The 21891-nt window shown below is 40.3% G+C and overlaps 1 protein-coding gene across 19 annotated transcripts in view; it reads left to right on the top strand.

Annotated features, from left to right (window-relative positions):
- Positions 1-21891, top strand: part of DST (dystonin) — a 448713-nt gene that overhangs the window by 343848 nt on the left and 82974 nt on the right. For all 19 annotated transcript variants that reach the window (XM_014537311.1, XM_005863309.2, XM_014537308.1 and 16 more), the window contains 6 exons: positions 245-307; positions 892-1133; positions 2195-2324; positions 5360-5559; positions 6946-7441; positions 8916-10387. In XM_014537311.1, the coding sequence (XP_014392797.1) occupies positions 245-307; positions 892-1133; positions 2195-2324; positions 5360-5559; positions 6946-7441; positions 8916-10387 (2603 nt within the window). The remainder of the gene's footprint in view (positions 1-244; positions 308-891; positions 1134-2194; positions 2325-5359; positions 5560-6945; positions 7442-8915; positions 10388-21891) is intronic.

Genomic DNA, 21891 nt, shown 5'->3' with positions numbered 1-21891 from the left:
TTAATCTGGCTTCACCTGTTATTTCAAATCAGTTAAACTTGAAATGGAGTGAAAATTAAGTGATTTATCAGCTGTTAAAGTGTGTAACTTTGGGGGGGTTACCTATATTTTATATTTTTAAATAGTAATAACATGTTTAAATGATCACTGCGTACAGGGGTTTGATTTAATGTCATCTATTATTAATGTATAGAAATACTATGGAAATTTATGACGAGTGACTTCAGTGTTAATATTTTTGCAGGTGGAGTAATATTAAATGGTGAAGGGACAGCCACCGATACTCAGGAAATTTTGGCAAATAAAGGTGAATAGTAACTCTAAGTGCTTATTGTTTAAAATAAATTGGTCTTCTTTTTTGAGAGGAGATCTTTTTAGAGGTGTACAGTAGTTATATTGACATTTCAAACTTGAGTTAAAATGGTATTAACATAATAGTCCCATTCGCTATAAACATACTTATATGATCCTATGCAATTTTGTTCATCTGAAATTAGTGTAATCCGGTAGTTCAGTTTGGCATTTGGTTATGTTTCCTTCTTTTAGGTTAATTTGTGCTATTTTTTCATTTGACATTATTTAAGCTACTTCCTTGAGTTTGATGCCTGAAGAATTAATAAGTAATACTTCATGGTTTTGGTTTTTTATTCTATTTAAAATATCTGTTTCATTCCACTTGTATTATGTAATGTCCCTAAATTATTTGTCATTAAATAGCATTATAAGATGATCTAACCTTTTACTTCTAAAATTCTATGACTTGATCATAGTAGGCTTAATGTTAACAAAGTAGAAGGGCATATCATATAAAGCCAACATTTCTTTCTAGAGCTCTACTCTGAACATCCTGAAAATGTGTCCTAAAAATGTAATAATTTTTCTTATTCTTAGGATTAACATCTATTAAAAAAGACATGACTGACATAAGCCACAGTTATGAAGATCTTGGCCTCTTACTTAAGGACAAAATAGCCGAACTGAGTACTAAACTCACCAAATTGCAAAAGGCTCAGGAAGAATCAAGTGCAATGATGCAGTGGTTACAGAAGATGAACAAAACTGCAGCAAAATGGCACCAGGCACCTACACCTACAGATACCGAAGCTGTGAAGACCCAAGTTGAGCAGAATAAGGTATATTCTGGAGGCTTCCTGAAGCCAAGAAAGAGAACAGACCGGTGTTCAAAATTGAGCCCTGGTGCTCAGGATGCCTGTTCTGATTTCTTGCTCCATGAACTTCAGCAAATAATTGGCCAGTTTTGTTTAATGTGCCTTTATGTAGAGATGGATTACACCAATCACTTATTTTTGCACACAGACATTATAAAGATGAGTGAACTGTTGGGTATAAGCAACGTTGCCACCTTTAAATCAGTTTAAGTCTGGGATTTTAACCCGTCAACTATTGGGGAAGATTTATGGAAGGGCTAAGTGTATTAGGGATCTGTTCTGTCTAGTATGAAATAGGGGAGCTCATTCTTCCCCGTTCTTTCATAGGCAGTATTTCTTTCTACAACTGTCCGTATTGGGAAAATGGCTTTACAGTGAGGCAATGATGGCAAAAATGTCTACAAACTCTAACCTGTATTTGAACTCTGTGTTGTGTTGTCCAGAAAAGTGCTTATTCACTAGCACATTCTCAAATCTGGCAGTCTTCGTCACCAGATGTTTGCTTTATCTGACAAGGATTTTATTTTATTTATTTTTTATTGAATTTATTGGGGTGACATTGGTTCACAAAACTATACAGGTTTCAACAAAACATCATCTGCAAACTGCATCGTGCACCCATCCCCCCAAGCATAGTCTCTCCCCGTTCCCATTTCCCTCCCTTTGCCCACCTCCACCTATGATTATCTTGTTAATTTCAATCTTTCTGATGTCACCTTCCTTTTTCCCCAAAAGGCGTTGTTTGAGAAAAATATGAAATTCTTCCTAGGTCATGGGGATGAGTCATTATCTCTGTAGCGATAGCATTTCCCTCAGGGATTCTTTTATCAGATCATGAAGACTAGTGGGAGCAGGAAAGGAAAGGAACTGTTGAATCCAGGTCCTCACCCACTTCAGCGTTTCACGGTGGAATTTCTCCTCTTTTGGTCATGCTGGAGAAAACGCTCCCTATCATAATTGTGTTCTTGTCTTTTGAGGTAGACATACTTTAATGCCGTTACTTAATTTTTTTCCCTCCTTCTTAGTCATTTGAGGCAGAACTGAAACAAAATGTAAACAAAGTCCAGGAGCTGAAAGACAAGTTGACAGAGCTGTTGGAGGAGAACCCAGACACTCCTGAGGCCCCCAAATGGAAGCAGATGTTGACAGAAATAGGTATGTTCTGTTACTCATACCGACTCCAAGAACAGAAGCTCCGTCTTTCTTTTATCTAATCCTAATCTCTATCAGAGAACATTTATCCAACAGCCTCACTTATTTAACCATTTCACGGTCTAGTTTTGCATATATAAAAGTGTCATTTCAAATTAAATTGTGCTAACTTAGCATTATTTTATCTTGTGGGTCTTTTTTTTGGATTCTTGCTAAACACGATGGTTAAATTTATTTTTATGAAGAAGGTAGTTAATAACATGCTGTGCGTTGAGTAACGTGTTTTCATTATTGCTGATTTTTTACTAGGTTTTTGGTGCTTCTAATTGTTGACGCTGTATTATATTTTAATTTAAATGTTCCTTTTAGTTTATTTGTCTGAAAAAGGTAGGTTCCCTTCTCTTCCATGGGGTTCCCTTTGGGACTCCTCCAGTTCCTACTTTATGCTCTTCTTCTCTTCCCCAACCAGTATTAGAAAGTAGCTCCCCACAGAAGTCTCATGGTTTTGCCTCCAGAGTTATCTTCCCATATCAGTCCTGCCCCTATATAAACTGTTCCTCCTAAGTAAAGAATCTTCACATGCCCAATTATCTTATTACCCCTGTTCATTATTATAATAATATGGAAAATGAGTGTAAGACAATGATATCAGTTTTCCCTACTGCATAGAATTGCTTTTCAGAATTCAGTGAGTTAGTGTGTGTACAGCACAGATGAATAGTACTTGACACATAGTAAGTGCTGTGTGTTTGCTTTGATGATAATAATTATTTTACTTTCAATCAGTCCATTATTTTTAGCTAAAGTTTGTCTCTCCTTAGACTCAGATATTCCGTGATATATTTAGAAATCTATAAGTATGTGTTCATTATCCTAAGGGACCTTAATGTTCAATAGTGTATTTAATCCAACTATAGAGAGTCCTGTTGCATTGTAATGAATTGTCCCTAATTCAGTGGCTCTCACCTGGGATATCAGAGCTACTTGGGGGAATATTATTAAGACATTTTACAATAGGGGTGGGAGGGAAGAATGTGTATTTCAAAAAAGCTTCCTGATAAGATTTAGATATTTCTTCCTCTCAATTTATTGTTTTAATTGCATTACTATTTTGTTAGACTGTGTGACTACAATGTGCCATATAGAATGATGCCATTAGACAGGATTTGGGGGAGGGAGGGGTCTATTAAAACCAGGCCTTCGGTATATGGTGAAAAACATCCATCAAATCAACCAGTTCTATCCCTCAGGGAATGTTTATGGAGTGACTATTGTGTTCCATAACTTGGCTTCAGGAGCAGGCCATCAGGAGTGGGGGAGGACAGGAGCAGCTTCCTAGCAGAGGGTAAAACCCAGAGGAGTGGGAAGGAAGGGTAGAGCGGGGATACATGGAGAGGAGGTAGAGCATGCCAGTATGGGCCATTGGGAGCAGAAGCCAGTTTGGTGATATTGGTTAAGATCAGCAGGGCTAGATCAGAGGGTTCATCTTGAAGTACAAACCCTCTAAGATTAGTAGATGAGGGTCAGTTTGTGGGAGGCCCTGAATGTCAAGCAGAGGTCTTCAGATTTTATCATCTGTGGTGAGGAGTTAGTTATTCAAGAATTGTAGCACAGGAAGTGATATATTTAAAAGTGATTTATTTTGTTTTGTTTTGTTTGTTTTTAGAGAGAAATTATTGTAGAACCAAATGGATTGCAGCTGAGAAACACTAATGGCAGGGAAACTAGTTAGAAGACTGGTAGTCTAGGTCATTTCAGTAGTTCTCAAAGTATGTTCCTGGGAGCAGCAGCCGCAGCAGCACCTGGGAACAGATTAGAAATGCAAAATTTCAGGCCCCAGGTCAGACCTCCTGAATCAGAAATTCTGGGGGTGGGCCCAGCAACCTGTGTTAATCATCCCTCCAGCTGATTTTAATGAAGCTAAAGTTTGAGAACCACTGGTCTAGGGCCTACTAGGCAAACCACGGTGAGGACCAAAATGGAGTTAGGGCATTGGAAATGTAAAGGATGGCTTTGAGGTTTTAGGACAAAGGATATAGGAGAGTCATAAAAGAACATTCTGAATTATTGCATCTCAGTGTCATGGCAGAGAGAATAACCTTTGAAAGAAATCTAAAAGTCAGAAAAGTCCACAAATTTTGATAGGAACATAGTATTAAAATTTTTTATTAAATGTATTGGGGTGACATTGGTTAATAAGATTACATAGGTTTCAAATGTACAATTCTATGATACATCATCTGTATATTATATTGTGTGTTCACCACCCCAAGTCAAGAAATGTGGTTTTGTTTTTTTTAAATGTTGAGTTTAAAGCATTAGTGAGATTTCTTAGTGTAATTTTCAAGCAGCTGGTTACTAACATGCAACTTGAATAGAAGAGAATGATTGAGTACAGATATAAAAATTTGGGAGTCACGGCCCCGGCCAGGTAGCTGAGTTAGAGTGTCATCCCGATACGCCAAGGTTGCAGGTTTGATTGCCGCTGAGGGCACATACAAAAATCAACCAATGAATGCACAAATAAGTGAGATAGCAAATCGATGCTTTCTCTCTCTCTCTCTTTCTCTCTCTCTCCTCCCCAATCAATAAATAAAATTTAAAAATTAAAAAAAATGGGAGTCGCTTGCCTAGAATTGATCATTGGAATTTAATATTAAACAAAAGAATTAATGTCCATTGTTCTAGCAGGTCAGTTACAGTTGGATCAACAGACTCTAGAGAACTTCTAGAAGGAATGAGGGAGCTCAGGATCCTGTTTGCTTTAAGGAATATTCCATATTCTGCATTATCTTCTAACATCAGATTCAATTTTACTTTCCTCTTAATTCAGTTGACACACAACCATCAGGGCCATAAAAATCTGTATCAATAAATGCAATTCTCTTAGCTTAGACTTTAATCAACTCTGTAAAGAAGAGTTATAAATACAGAATGATAGCTATTATATATCATTTTGAGTCACATCCTGTAGTCTTCCTAGATATAGTCATGTTAAATGTATAAAAACCAAACACCAGTTTTCTGTTTTCTTTCAGATTCTAAGTGGCAAGAACTCAATCAATTGACAGTTGATAGACAACAAAAACTAGAAGAATCCTCTAATAATCTAACTCAGTTCCAGACCGGAGAGGCTCAGTTAAAACAGTGGCTTGTGGAAAAAGAACTGATGGTCAGTGTTCTTGGGCCCTTGTCCATTGACCCAAATATGCTGAACACACAAAGGCAGCAGGTGCAGGTGAGTATTACTTGACTTAACAAGACAAATGTTTTCATTACAAATATAGTAGCTTTGCAGAGTATGTGCTTTCACTCCCTTGGAGTGTATTTGTAATGTCTCCGATGCCCCTAAGATACCGTCCTGAGGTTAATGATACACCCCAGAGGACCAAAGCTGTGAGGCATCCCAGAATTGCACGCTGAGCCCAGGAGTGGGTCAAGTCCCTTGATCATTTCATTCGGATTATGGTTTGTGCAGACTCTGTTACAAAGGGCCGTCTTTGAAGTATTAATGTGATTGTATAAATAATAACATTTTTATGAGAAGCTAGTATATGCTTTTTATTGTTTAGAAATGACTCCTTTGAGGTTTTGTTTATTTTGAGTGTGGTAGTAGATAATGAAACTTGTAAAACTCATGCAGTACAGTCTTGACGGGGCGGGGGGCAGAGAAACTGAATAAGAGGAGAAAGAATAAGGGAAGCAGAGAGGGAACCTTGAAACCCAGGGGGTTAGTTAGACTAGATTAATTATAAGGGAATAAATCCACAAGGGGAAAAGCATCCATAAAATTTAAGGCGGCTGGAATCGCAGAAGCTCTGTTGCGGTTGCGGTGAGATTTCTGTATGTGTGAGGAGTGGTGTTAGAGCAGACAGGCTGATCCTGAACTTGAAAGATACAAATCCATGTACATTCTCCATGTGAAGAGGATGGAAACAAAAGCTGTACATAAACATTTAGGGAGAAATAATCGCCCCCAATCCTGGTAGTCTCTCAGAGATAGTTAAAATATTGTACTAAAGAAAAATAAAATGCTTGGATCTTCCATCTTATAATGAGAGCCAATGTTGAGCTTGCACATTCTGAGCAACATGATTTAAAACCATGATTATAAAGACTGTCAGTAAAGACCTTACGTTCAAAGAAACCTTTGTAAATCAATGCACCATGAGTTAATCTAGTCTTAACTTCCTTGGTGTAAAATGCTGTAATTTTTAAAATCCTACAAAGAGAAAAGTACAAGTGGGAAAACAACAAATCTGTGTTAGTGCGATGGGAACTGGTCCAATAGCAGTGTTTCCCTTCTGTATGAAAATTCGTACATGAATTTTTGTTCCTTTTGCCCAGACTGCTGAAAATATTTATCCGCTTTGTTTTCCCCTTTGGGGGATCTTATTTTGGGCAAAATGTTATCTCTGTGAAGCACCAGAGCTTTTTCGATTACTTTAAGGTAATTGCACTGCCCTCCAAATCAAAAGTAGGAAAGCAGTAGCTAAACCTCAAAAAGGAAAACTAGATAAGTAAGTAGCATTTCTGTCTCTTTAGAAACTTAGAGCTGTGTTTTCTGCATTTAATTATTCAATAATTTGTGCGTTTATTTACCCTCACTTCCTCTTTACCTTAGATTCTGCTGCAAGAATTTGATACCCGGAAACCTCAGTATGAGCAGCTCACGGCAGCGGGCCAGGGCATTCTGAGCCGACCTGGTGAACACCCTGCTTTCCATGGGATTGTGAGAGAGCAGCTAGCAGCTGTGACCCAGAAATGGGACAGCCTCACAGGACAGTTGAGTGACAGATGTGACTGGATCGACCAAGCCATTGTCAAAAGCACACAGTACCAAAGCCTGCTGAGAAGCCTTTCTGATAAACTGGGGGACTTGGACAACAAGCTCAGCAGCAGTGTGGCTGTGAGCACACACCCTGATGCTATGAACCAGCAGTTGGAAACAGCCCAAAAAATGAAGCAGGAAATAGAGCAGGAGGCGAAGCAGATACAAGTGGCCCAGGCCCTCTGTGAGGAGCTGTCAGCCCTGGTTAAAGAGGAGTACCTGAAAGCAGAACTCAGTCGGCAGCTAGAAGGCATCTTAAAGTCATTCAAGGATATTGAACAAAGAGCAGGTTTGTCTCTCTTCTTTTAACACATCTATTTCCTGGAAATAGAGATCTTAGGTGGTCTGTTTCCAAGCTGTTGCCAGGAATCTGGGACCCTAGAGAGAATCTGTCCCCATCGGGAGCGTATGTGAAGAGGAGGCCTCTCACACGAGTGTGGAGAGCAGGTGTGTTCATGGGCACACACAGTGAGGGTCGTTCCACGCAGACAGTGGATGGAGGGACAGTGTTGGCAAAATCCACTTGACAAAGGCCCATTCAGATTTCAGGTATTCCACTTTGGTTTTTAAAAGACGTAAATGTTGTGTTGCTGTGTGACAGACTTATGTCACCAGATAAACAGATGAATACCGTTATCAAAAAGGCGTTGCCTCGTTTTCTCATCTGCAGCTATTTTGTCTGACTCTGTCAGAAATTCGCATTTCTAGAGAAATGTGTGAAAGAGAAGCACAAGGCTCTACTTTCCTCTCGCCTCCTGTGGCCCCGATTCCGTGACCTGTGGACCAGGGTTTGTCCCAGGCAGCAGCAGTGAGTTACTGACGTCACAGGGGCCTGCCTAGGAAGAGCACATTCAACTGCTGTATCTGTCCTGCTTGAAAAGTAACACTATGTCAGTGGTTCTCAACCTTGGCTGCACATGAGAATCACCTGGGAATCTTTTTTAAAGCCTGATTTCAGGCCTAGGTGATTCTCATGTGCAGCCAAGGTTGAGAACCATGGACCTAGGTGTCTTGCAACATAGTAAAGACTCCGTTCATACTTTTTAATTGATTGGGTTTGTTTATTGATCAAATCAGTTAGGCTTACTCATTCATTTGACATCATATTGATAATATTAGCTATTTAGATTATGATTATTACTGCTATGGACACTTTTATGTGACAGGCATTAAGCTAAGAACTTTTCAGGTACTGTCCCTCAATGGCCACAACAGCTTTTACGAATGTTGCCCGTTTACATCTGGGAAAGTAAGGCTTAGAGGTCCTAAGAGGTTGAGGTGAGACCCAAACCCACGCTGTTCCTGTGGGCTTCATTATATTGTCTCCATGATAATGTACAAGTCATAGAATTGAAGCAGTCATATTTGATAAGAGATGGATTACTTATTCGCATACTTAGAACTGTGAACAGTTGTCACTTCCACTTACTGGAATGGAGACGACCTGGCAGAGCAGACAGCGTGTGACTGTCCTCTGCTTGTCCTCTGCCACCCTGCACCTTTATGCAGTTTTTCCGATTCCCATCGTCTCCCTCCTCCTCACCTTGATTGTCTTTTTTGTTGTTGTTGCTGCCCCTACCTCTTGCTCTCTTTACCCCCTTTGTCAATAACTTGTGCTCACTTGTAGTTCTCATAGTCAGTGCTGAGAAAACTCTTGCTTTTAGACAGTCCTGTACACTTATTTGGTGATTTTCCTTTTGGCTTTTCATAGATTAAATCAGCATTTTGATGTAAAATAAACATGCCTGTAATTTCATTTTTAGAGCATCATGTCCAGCACCTTCAGTTGGCCTGTGCCAGCTCTCATCAGTTTCAGCAGATGTCTAGAGATTTTCAGGCTTGGCTGGATACAAAGAAGGCAGAACTACACAAGTCCCACCCAGTATCAGCTAAACTCGATGTCTTGGAGTCCTTAATGAAAGATCAGAAAGACTTTAATAAAACATTGACTACTCAGTCTAGTATTTATGAAAAAACCATTGCAGAAGGTGAAAATCTGTTATTAGAAACACAAGGGTCTGAGAAGGCAGCCTTACAGTTACAACTTAACACAATTAAAACCAATTGGGATGGATTTAATAAGCAGGTGAAAGAAAGAGAAGACAAGGTAAAAGATTGCTTGGGGAAAGCCCTCAAGTATAAAGAACACGTGGAGACTCTCCGGCCGTGGATAGATAAATGTCAAAATAGCCTGGAGGAGATAAAATTTTACCTGGATCCTGCTGAAACAGAGAATTCTATTGCCAAGTTAAAGTCTCTGCAGAAGGACATGGACCAGCACTTTGGGATGGTGGAATTGCTGAACAACGCAGCTAACAGCTTGCTCAGTGTCTGTGAGACCGATAAAGAGGTGGTTACAGAAGAGAATAAATCACTGAACCAGAAGGTAGACGTGGTCACTGAACAACTTCACACTAAGAAATTCTCTCTGGAGAACATGGCCCAGAAGTTTAAAGAATTTCAAGAAGTGTCCAAAGAAGCTAAAAGGCAGCTTCAGTGTGCAAAGGAACAGCTAGAGGCCCATGAGTCTCTAGGACCCCAGGCTTACAGTAGCAAATACCTGACCATGTTGCAGACACAGCAGAAATCACTTCAGACCTTGAAGCAACAGGTAGATTTGGCCAAAGGCCTTGCACAGGACCTGGTGGCGGAAGCCTCAGACTCAAAGGGAGCCTCTGATGTTTTATTACAAGCAGAAACCTTAGCTCAAGAGCATAATGTCCTAAGCCAGCAGGTTGATGAGAAGTGTTCATTCTTAGAAACCAAGCTTCAGGGTATTGGACATTTCCAGAATACCATCCGGGAAATGTTTTCTCAGTTTGCAGAGTTTGATGATGAACTAGATAGCATGGCCCCAGTGGCGAGAGATGTAGAGACGTTACAAAAGCAGAAGGAGGCCATTACGGCCTTCCGGAAGAAACTAGAAGCCCTCATAGCTAGCAACGACAATGCCAACAAAACCTGCAAGCTGATGCTGGCCACGGAAGAAACCTCTCCTGATCTTGTGGGAATCAAAAGGGACTTGGAGGCTCTCAGCAAACAGTGCAACAAGTTGCTGGACCGAGCACAAGCCAGAGAGGAGCAGGTGGACGGGACAATTGAGCGTCTCAGCGATTTCTACAGCAAATTGAAGGAATTTTCTACTCTGCTTCAGAAGGCCGAAGAACTTGAGGACTCTCAAGGCCCCGTTGCTATGGAAACAGAGACCATCAACCAGCAGCTTAATGTGTTCAAGGTAGGGAATTCTTCATTTTTGCTGAGTACTTTTTATTATTCTAGGAGATTTCTCATTGAAAGGAAATGGTCTCTTTTGTAGAACCTTCTCATAGGACTGTCACACAGTGTTTGAGCTTGAATGAGCATTAATGGGGTAATATCCAGGCACATGGGGCGGGGGGCGGTGTGTTCCAAAAGCTTCCTGGGGGTTTGAGCCCTCATAGGATAAGGCCTGAGATGATACAAAGAGGTCAAAAGAGTGCGTGGAGAGTCCCAGCACTTTTCATGAAGCCTGAAACTGACATCATGGAGTCTGTTAATGATCTCATTCACGGCGGACATCTGGAGGGCCCAGCGCTGTGTTTTGAACTCTGCTGCCGAGGCCACTCCCGTACATGAAAGCTTGTTCTCTTCGTGTTTGTCTCCCAGCATTTTCTTTAATGGTGAATTATAGGCTTTTCCTGCCCTTTCCTTTTTTATGGTCTTCTTATCCTTCTTAATTGAATTTCATTTTGTAAACTTTTTTTCTTCCAAGAGTTCATGTTTTTAAAGAGTGGGGTTCCATGTTGTAATCCTGGTTTTATAAAACAAAGATCTTGGGCGCATGCCCCAGACGGTTAGGAGTAAATCATTCTTTGATTGGACAATAGGCTCCTCAGGGCCGAGGAATGTCTGCCACTTGATAGCACTCAGTGATGTTTGATGAATGGAACGTTAGGTAAATATGGTCAGCCGGGTGCGGTGTCACTAGAGTTGGCCTCATTTATGATAGGAAGCACAGAAGTTGCATCTCAACAGGGGGCAAAGCTATGTTCATCCCTGCACAGAGAAGGTCCGACATAGCAAGCATTTGCTGCGTGGGACTCGTGAACCTGTGGTGTGGGCACGGGCCCTGTCCTATTGATGAGGCGTGTCTTACTTTCCAGTAGAGACCAGTGTGGGGATAAGCCCCACCATTAGCACATAAAGGATAAAATAAGGCTAAATAAAAACAATTTGCAAAACCCAAATTGTTTCCCATGAGAAATGAATGTAAATGAAGTGGACTTCCAAATTCTGTGCTGTTATATTTGACATAGTGTTTCCCTTGCTCATCCTTAATAACAGTATCAAGGTGACTGAATTTTTTTTAAAATATATTTTATTGATTTTTTACAGAGAGGAAGGGAGAGGGATAGATAGAGAGTTAGAAACATCAATGAGAGAGAAACATCGATCAGCTGCCTCCTGCACACGCCCCACTGGGTATGTGCCGGCAACCAAGGTACATGCCCTTGACTGGAATCGAACCTGGGACCTTTGCTTCCGCAGGCCGACGCTCTATCCACTGAGCCAAATCGGTCAGGGCAGGTGACTGAATTTTGAAAACTTCAAAATAACTTCATTTTCTCCTCTTCCTCTTCTTCCTCTTCCCGCTTTCTTCTCCTTCCTTCTCCTTCTCTTCTCCCCTCCTTTCTCCTTCTTTCCTTCTCCTCCTCGTCCTGCTCCTCCTCCACTTCCTCCTCCTCCTCCTCCACCTTGTCTACCTCCTCTACCTCCTCCTCCTCCTCTTCCTCACTATTATGGTTATTTGCTGTTTATAAAATCCCTTAGAAGCCCAGTAACTTCAGGGCTTAAACATCTGTGATTCTGTATTTAGATCTTGATCCTTTTTAAAAATATATATTTTATTGATTTTTTACAGAGAGGAAGGGAGAGGGATAGAGAGTTAGAAACATCAATGAGAAAAAAACATAGATCACCTGCCTCCTGCACACCCCCTACTGGGGATGTGCCCACAACCAAGTACATGCCCTTGACCAGAATGGAACCTGGGACCCTTCAGTCCGCAGGCCGACACTCTATCCACTGAGCCAAACCAGTTAGGGCTAGATCTTGATTCTTAAAGGTAAAGGAAATTATCTACTGTTGACTTTAGTTTCTTCATTACCCCATCAAACTTCCATATTTCTGATTTACAACATAGAGACTTCATATGAGAGGATTCTGTATGAGAAAAGCCAAGCTTTGTGGCAGTTGCTGCCTCTGAGCCTGGGGGGAGAGCTTGAGGAGGGGTGAGTCTTCCTCAGAGAGAACATCAGGCTTTTCTGTAGAATTCGAACAAAACTTGAAAGCATAAATGACAGTAACCAAGTTGTCTTTTTACTCAGGAAATTTACTAAGCATGTTTAGTGCCTTTGTGAAACATTTTCATTTCTCTAGATTTTCTGCAAATTTGTATTGAAAAACAAACAAATGAGTTTTTAATTTCTCTCCACTACTTCAAGTATCTGTAAGAAAATAGGCAAAAATAATGGAGCTGCTGCCTGAGGATGGTGGGAAATGTGGCTCTCCATGGAGAGAATTCTTTTGAAAGTAAGAAAAAGCAAGAAACAGGAGTTCTCTCACCATTGCACTGAAAGTGTTTTGCAAACGGAAAAGTACTAAATTTAGCATTATTACCATCAGTGGTTGCAGAGATTGTTGTATTCGATTGTGAAGAAAAATAAACCACTTAGGGTGCTACGTCAGTCTGTTCTCTGATATCTTTGGAGGGAGTTGATTGATTTTAATGACATTCAGTAATAAAGGATATAATGATATACCACCAGTGTCTTGAGACCCAGTGATTCAACTAAAAGTTTCCAAGCGGATAGATCATCTTCATTTAATATAGTCCAGTGCCCTGGCCAGTGTGCCTCAGTGGTAGAGCTTTGGCCTGTGCACTAAAAGGTCATGGGTTTGATTCTCAGTCAAGGGCATGTACCTGGGTTGCAGGTTTGATCCCTGGCCCCCACTGGGGGCATATGCAGGAGGCAACCAGTTGATGTGTCTCTCTCACATCTTTTTTTTTTTTTTAAATCTTTCTCTCCCCCTCCCTCCCTTCCACTCTCTCTTAAAAAAAAAATCAATGGAAAAAATATCCTTGGGTGAGGATTAACAAAACAAACTAATGAAAAAAAGAGTATTATTATGGTAAATAACGTGGTAATTTATACATTCACTAATTCTGTTTATTTGTGTGTGTATGTGTGTGTGTGCGCGCATGAGCTCTAGAAAAGTAGCATTGACAACAGTTAACACTTATGTGTCAAGCCTTTTTCTAAACTCTCTCTTTAATCCTGTTAACAGTCAGGAGAGGTGGGTGCTGTTGTTATCCCCATTTTATTCTAAGGAAGCTGAGACCCAGAGAGGTCCTGTGACTGGCCCAAGGTCACACAGGTAGTGAGCGTGAGAGCCTGGATGTTTATCACATTGCACATCTGATACTTTTTCTGGGAAATGTTCAGATCATCTTTGCTGTAACCTAATACAGTGGCTTGAGTAACCAGCCACTGTTCACTTTAATCCAAAGCACCAGAAACATCCACTGAAGGAATGTGTTTTATAACAGGCCGCTATGAAAAAATGAGATAAATATGTATGAAATTGTCTTAGAAACTGATATGGAGATGCTGTGATGGTGATGGTGGTGAGTACCACCCCAGGAGAAATCAGACCTTTCATTGTCTTGGTGATTATATCTTAAGTGATAAATTAGTTTACAATTCAGATCTTAATTTAGTTAATGTTGGGCATAGACATTAAGTGGAGTGATTTGTATTGAGTGAAAAACCAATAGTTTGCTTAAAAATAGCAAACTACTAGTTATTCTAATTTCTAAAAATAAAACAGAAAAGCACTGAAGGTACTGGCTTTTTTAAGTCTATTTTTCTTTTAGACTTTAAAATATAATCCTGTTTGCCATTACTCTTTTTGGTAGATTTAGCTTAATCTAATGTCACAGATAAAATCTTATAACAATTTTTAATAATATAAAACAAACTACCTTTAGAGTTGGACTGAAACTTAGTAATAGCTATTACCCAGTTACTCGGGATGGAGTGCCTTTTATTCACTAGGAACTTAATGGGTTATTTAAAGTAGGTAGGATAGACTTTCTCAGCTACCATTATCTCCCCCAAACTTAACCTAAGAAATAAGTTAATATCCTTGAAAGGACAACATTAATTCATGTTTAAGATACCAACCCAGACATAATGATTAAAAATAAATGCTATTCTGAACCACATGTCCTAACTCACTGTCGGTGAAAACTGTTCCAAGTGTCGAAAATAGATTGGTGTTACCTTTTGAGTTAGCTTCAAGTTTTTGAGTTAGCTTCAAGTTAGCTTCAATAGTTATTTTGATAGTGTAAGTTCTGTTTACCATACGTTTTTCTACTTCTAAGTATTAGTCATTGGACTAAAATGTGTGAAGTGCGAGGTGTTTTCTACTACTGTTGGTAACTCAGAGTACCATCTGCCTATTTACACTTTGCTCTTATTACATCAGATTCTAGCACACTTCCATAAATTCTGAGGCAGAAAGTCTAAAAGTCCTTTGGTGTTCCCCCTACCCCTACCTCCTGTTGAAGACTCCTAGGTCAAGACTATCTTCAAATCGAAACTACATTATTAAGTAATATTAATGTTTCCACATTTTTATTTATCAAAGACATATGTAACCAACTATATACAAGGAGCATGCCCTGGCAATTCTTATGATGTCATCAACAGCCAATCAGATTTTCTCATTATCATGAAGTAATCATTATCACCATATTGACTTGATTTAATTTCAGTGAAGATCAAAGAAACTTGATGTTTTACCACACATGTACTGTCACATTCTAGCTAAATATACACCCCTCCCCACTTCTATCTAGGCCATGGTAAAACATCTTAACTCAGAACCTGCTTACTATTTATTTCTGCTCCAACGGCAATTCATTTTGTCCCCACATAAAAACACATCGCTGGTACAAGTCTGTCTGAGCTGAAGATTTTTTTTTTTTCCCAAAATGAAAATAGCATTACACAGCGCAGAGAATTTTGAAGCCAAGTTGAAACCACAAAGACCAGAAACACATGCCTGATTAAACTGTAATAAATTTTCTCTGGTCCAGGTGAAGACATTGTTTAACCCCGGCAGCGTCACTTGAATCCTGAGTGAACTAAAATGCCAGGTGTCGTGAGGTGGAGCAGCCAGGTAGTTTCAGCACTGTTTGTAAATACTTTTGCTGAAATGCAAATATCTTCTAAAGACACTTATTAAATGATCTTAAAACAACCTCTGTGATATCACCATATTTTTAAAGATAAAACTGTCCAAAGAATGCTTTAATAGCGGTTTTTAAGTGTGCCCATATTGTTATATACAGGGAGGCCCATGATGAATTGCTCTCCATTTTTGTTGAGAGCAGGGGGAAATTAAATAGAGCTGTTGCAGAAGAGGTTTCTGTTAGGGGAAAAAAAATATTCTTACTTGGCTGGATTTTTTTTGTTAATGAGTATATTAGCAAGGAAACTGTGTGATACCTCCCTCTGTTATTTTTAAAGGTGAAAATATGTTCCCTACAGAAACTGTAACTGGATACATGGGCTTTAGAGGAAGGTCACATTATTTAATCAGCCACATCAAAGTGGCACATAAGATTCTGGGAAGAAGGAATATCCCAGGTGATGGGCAAGAGAGAAGCCCCACCGAAGCAGAGACCACACGAAGCTACTAAGAGTTGGAGCCATGCTGCTCTGTAGTATTAGTAATACCTCATATTGTCACCTGCACAGCGTAGACATAACAGATGGGTGCCCTCTTTCCTACGTCACACAGGAATATACCATACTGCTCCGAAAGCGTTGTCAAAAGGGCACCCAGCAACATGGGTTCTTTCCGTGTTTGCTGCTAATTAATGCTGCGACTCTTTATGTTACATAGCCTCTCTTAACTTCTTTTACTTAATTTAAGATTGGGGCATGAAAACAGGTGTTCTAAGGGCAGTTCCAGTCAGGTTTTATAACAGGATTTTCTAAAATTGTTTTTTAGTTGTTGTTAACAGGATAATCCTGTATTAGCAATTGAAAGTGATCCACTGAAAAGCATCCAACTGTATTACCTACTGTCCTTATCACAGGCCTCCCTTAGATAAAAAGGATACTTACAAAATGTATTTAACTAATGTGGAAAGTTGCTTAAAGGTGTGTCTATGTCTGTGTGTGTGAGAGGGACAGAGAAGAATTTGCTTTGTTGTTAATTTGATTGGTGTTTTTTTTTTTTAAATGTTTATGTAAGTCTCCACTCATTGAAATAGCCCACAAAGAATTTGCTTTGTTGTTAATTTGATTGGTGTTTTTTGTTTTGTTTTTTAATGTTTATGTAAGTCTCCACTCATTGAAATAATAGCCCAGGGTAGCTAAATGCTGGGATTGTAAATGAAGTAAAAAGCTTTTGGAGATGTGCAAGAACCAGAATACTAGAGAAAATGTCTGCGCTCACATCCTGTTCCATACATATCTTTGTCTTAATTTCAAGATTACTTATTTCTTTTTTCAGTGTTTTAATACGAAAAGTGTTTTCAGATTCTGTTTTTGTTAATCTGAAGGAAATTAAATGGGATCATTAACATGTATATTGGTTTTATTTGCTGGATAGCTTTTTAAAAATCAACTTTTAGAAGTTACATATGCATATGTGCATATATTAATGTTTACATATAGAATTATTTTGTGTTATAGACAGAGAACATTTTTTATCCACCATCATCTGAAGATGGGGGAGAACATAGTCTTAGTAGTATTGTAGTAACTTACAGGGAGAATAGCAAGTGCTTATTAAAGACTAGAGGCCCAGTGCATGAAATTTGTGCATGGGTAGGGTCCCTAGTGGCTGCCAGCTGGGGCCTCCCTTCTCCAGCTGCTAGCTGAGGCCTTCCTTTGTTCCATACTGCCCCTCTGGTGGTCAGTGCACATCTAACTCCCAGTTGGTTGAACTCCCATCCATGGAGGTAGGGTCCCTAGTGGCTGCCGGCTGGGGCCTCCCTTATCCAGCTGCTAGCTGGAGCCTTCCTTTGTTCCATGCTGCCCCTCTGGTGGTCAGCGCACATCTAACTCCCAGTTGGTTGAACTCCCATCCATGGGGATAATTTTCATATTAGCCTTTTATTATATAGGACTAGAGGCCCAGTGTACGAATTCATGCAGTGGTGGGGTCGGGCCCACCCTGATCGGGGCTGATTGGGCTGGGCCGGCTGGGGGGAGGGGCTATGGGCTAATTTTCATATTAGCCTTTTATTATATAGGACTAGAGGCCCAGTGTAAGAATTCATGCAGTGGTGGGGTCAGGCCACCCCAATCGGGGCTGATTGGGCTGGGCCGGCTGCGGGGAGGGGCCATGGGCGGTTGGTTGTCCGACTCTGCCCCCAATCAGGGTTGGGGGGCGGTCAGGGTCTGGGCCATTGGGGGGAAGGGGCCGTGGGCGGTTGGCCGGCCAGCCCTGCCCCCTGGTCGAACTTCCCATTGAACTCCCGGTCCAACTCCCGGTCAAGGGGATGATTTGCATATTAGCCTTTTATTATATAGGGTATTTTCCATCAAGATCAGATAATGAATCCATTAAGAGTTTCTGAATTTGTTTGCTTTTGTGATGGAGTCTAAATAGCCTACTTTCTATTAAATATAAACATTTTCCACTGAAATAAGTAGCTATTGTATATTCATCTGATGATTATCTTCGTAAACCCTTTTAGCCATTTGTGAGAAAGTGTATTAGTTTGAAAACTAAAAATATAGGATGCTTTCAGTTTTCATTAGCAAACGGCCTATCCGGTTTAGAAAGAATAAGAGAAATTGTTGCTCCTAAGGCCTATTTTTATACTCACAGCAAAAAAACACAGATATCTCTTGTTTGGCTTCTAGTCCAGATTTCAGGGGTTATTGCCAGGAGGATACTTTTGTCGGTTTTCATGAATAATGTTGCATTTATTCACACAGACCTTTTCCCCTTTATTACACACTGAATTTCTTAATAACTCTACTCTTTCAGCTCTAAAACCTGCATGTTCCAGTTGATAAAATTAGCCTTTTAACTTTTCTGTGAGGTAGAATGTTGTACTTAATGGTAAGATTTTTCAGGAACTTCCTTTTTGAAAGATTTAACTTTGGAAATATAAAAATGAGCAAATGCTCTGTTTTTGCTTATAATTTAATTAGTATTTGTGTACTTTTCCAAGATCATCTTCCTTTTGAAGATACTTTAGCTAGATCCCATCTAGTAGGCTATATAAGTCAGTAATGTATTGAGAAAATTTAACATTGTATGAAATAATAGTGTTGACAGTTTTTCAGAAAAACTTCGGTCATTTTATTCATTGCGTATTTCTCTCATGAAAATGTGAGAGCTCTAGCTATCATGATTAATAATTAACACAGTTTATCATATCTTGATTTTATTAACATCAGATACAATAATATTTAAAGTAGCTGTGTAAACCAAATTTGGGAGGAAAAGGTAAACCAGTCCAGTTCTGTTCTAAATATAAGTTCTTTCATATTATCTAGATATGTCTTTGGAATATGGTTTCAAGTAATAATATATACATATGTATGTGTATATATATATATGTGTGTGTGTGTGTGTGTGTGTGTTATTGTCATGAATATCAGTATAATAGTGCAAATTTTAACTTGAATCCAAATGTATTAGGATTATCATTTATAGAATGAGTCAAAATCAGTTTAATAAATAGGAATTTAGTTGTTCAATAAATGGCATATACTTAAACATAATCAACTAGAGGATATTTTTCACAGCATTCCCGACTTCCAAACTGTATTCTCTCATTCATATTTTCCATTGTAAGGACAGTGTCACTTCATCCCTGTGTTCCAGTGTTTTGCCAGTGCTGGCCATGGGGTTTGGCAGATAGTGAGCACTATTTGATGAATAGTTGAACTTATGAATGAATTACCTTTGTAGTTTTTAAAATGTACTATCCATCTCAAATGTGAGGTTACTTGTTGCTCTTTTTATTGTACTAACTAGAGGCCCGGTGCACAGGTTCATGCACTGATGGGGTCCCTCAGCCTGGCCTGTGCCCTCTAGCAATCCAGGACCCCTCGGGGGATGTAGTAGTGTGCAAAGTGGCAGGTGGCCGGGGAGGAGCCCGAGCCCAGTGAGCCTGCCACTGCTGCCACTCGGTAATGCTGCCACGGAGGTTGGAGGCTCACGCTGCTGCTGCTGCAGCTGCACTTGTCAGCCATGAGCCCAACTGTGGGAGTGCACTGACCACCAGGGGGCAGCTCCTGCATTGAGTGTCTGTCCCCTGGTGGTCAGTGCACATCATAGCAACCAGTCAGTCATTCAGTCATTCTATTGTTCAGTCATTAGGCTTTTATATATATAGATGATTCAGAGTTAGAGTATAAGGTAGACTGAATTAGGACTATTCTTATGAGAAGTTCTGAGTATCTCAGAATATTTAAAGAAAGGCACTCATTCACATTTCATGGAAACTTCACTATAATATTGCCATGAATAAGTAGCTTTACAGGCTTACCTGTCAAGATAGCGGCCTTTAGGCCCTGTCTGCTGTGGCTCAATGTTTAGAGTGTTGGCCCTCGAACCAAAAGGTCTCCAGTTTGATTCCTGGTCAAGGGCATGTACCTGGATTGCAGGTTCAATCAAGGGGAAATATATCCTCAGGTAAGGATTAACAACAAAAAAGATAGTGGCAATTGGGAGTAACTTAGTCTCTCTTAATTCCCAGCCTAGTGCTCAGCCCACTGTTCAGACATGGTAATGTGTGTGCATGTTTTTTCTTTTTCTTATTGTCAGCACCTCAGAGCAGCCTTTGTGCTCTAACACTACAGGATCTGGTGCCTGTTGAAATATTTCCCTTCTTGTTTATGAAAAATGAACATTGAATTGATATTATGATATTGATGGGTACTTTATATATATTTTTCCAACTTGATGACCACATACTGACTTGTATCTAATAATTGTGAATAGGTGTGTTACTTATAGAGTCCGGTTATGCATAGATTTTTTAAAAAGATTTAATTTTTAGGTTTGTAAAAATAGTTTTGGAATTGTTTTCTCATTAAAGAAACGAAAGTTCTGTCCCATGTCTTTTCTGTAAAAGTATGAGAAAACGTAAGGTTGTTTTTACTAGAGCTGCCTTCTTCACTTGGGATCAGTGCAGTTTTATGTTCAAATTATTATCTTGTGAGACTGAGAAAAGATAGTCTGCCCTCATGTATTAATCTATCTGCTAATCTGGCAATGTTGCTTATTTTGTAAAATAAAGGATGGATAGATTTTATTTTACCTAAATAAGAATATTAATTTCCCCCCAAGGGCTATTGCATGGTTTGCTGAATTTATTTTCAAACAGTATTTTAAGAGCGTGTTTGTTCAGTAGATAAACATCTGTGCATGTGATTTTGTTTATGAAATATCTGGAGTCACTTACTGCCCTTGATCTGTTAACCTCAAGAGGGCTGCATGGTTATTAGTAACTACTAATATTCATGTCAGCGGTGCTCAGGGCACCTTGCCATAGGAATAATTTACTCTGGAGAACGGTTAGACTTGAACTTGGGCTTCAAAAAGGAATGACACAACACTCCACTTCAAAGTGATCCGCACTTCGCATGGCAGATACTAATACAGAGTCTGCAACTGTGCGAGGGAGTGGTTTCGGCCGAAGGGTAGGAACCTGTTAGTTCCTTTTCTCCTCATTTAATATTCAAATGAGCACCGGACATTCTCAGAAATGATTCCCCCAGGAGCTCCTATTGTCACGTTCAACCTCTGCAAGCCCTTCCTCTCCCTTCCTATTCTGAACTAGGTGGTGAGCTTTGGGCGATTCTGAACCCGAGCTGCCCCTCTCCCCCCAGCGGGTCTGATTTGCGCTGATGTCACCACCAAGCTGTTGCATTGCAGCCTCTCGGCCTCTAGGTTCCTCCCCCTGAAACAGCTCACCCGGCTCGGAGTCAAAGACAGGATGACTGGGAAGTTCAGGCTCGGGAGGGCTTAGCCGCGGAGGAGCCGCAGAGCTGCGCGTCCGCAGCGCTCGGCGGGCGCAGGGACGGAGCGAAGGGACGGAGCCCATGTTGCCTAAAGAGAGTGAGGACCTTCCCGGGAGCGCCCTGGCTCGGGAGGATGCCTGCCCCGCCGGGGGCCCTGCTGCCGTGAGGAGCTGGGGACAGCGCCGGAGCTCCCTGCCGGAGTTCCTTCCCTGCCTCCGCCTCCGACACCTCTGCCTCGCTCCAGCTGTAGCTAAAATGAAAGACAAACTGCGGCCACACTTGGTCAGCTTCAAAGGCTAGACGAGTCTCGGTTTCCAGCTGGAATGTGAATGACGCTGCCTGTGCCTTAGAGGGAACTCGGAACTCTTCTTTGCTGCAACTGCCTCAGGTGGAATAAGCCTTCTTAAGGAGGATCAGATAAGACTCTGGAAACTGGCTTTTTTTTTTTTTTTTAAAGGAGAGTTTCTAGAACACCATGCTTTCTAAACTATTTACTTTAAACAGTTGCTGGATTGTACTGGCCCGGCTGTCCAAAAGCCGAATTATTTTACCCCCCTCCTTTGGGTACTTCTGAGTAGCCTCAAAGAAGCTTAATATGGGAAGAAAAACTGCCGTTTGAATCCAGATTATTTATAGCTACGCCCCCAACTCCCCCCCCCCCCCACAAAAAAAAAAAAAAAAAAATAATAAT

The sequence above is a fragment of the Myotis brandtii genome, unplaced genomic scaffold (genome assembly GCF_000412655.1).
Source record: "Myotis brandtii unplaced genomic scaffold, ASM41265v1 scaffold176, whole genome shotgun sequence".
In the NCBI taxonomy this organism is placed as follows: Eukaryota; Metazoa; Chordata; class Mammalia; order Chiroptera; family Vespertilionidae; genus Myotis; species Myotis brandtii.
This window is presented reverse-complemented; position numbering and strand designations above follow the sequence as displayed.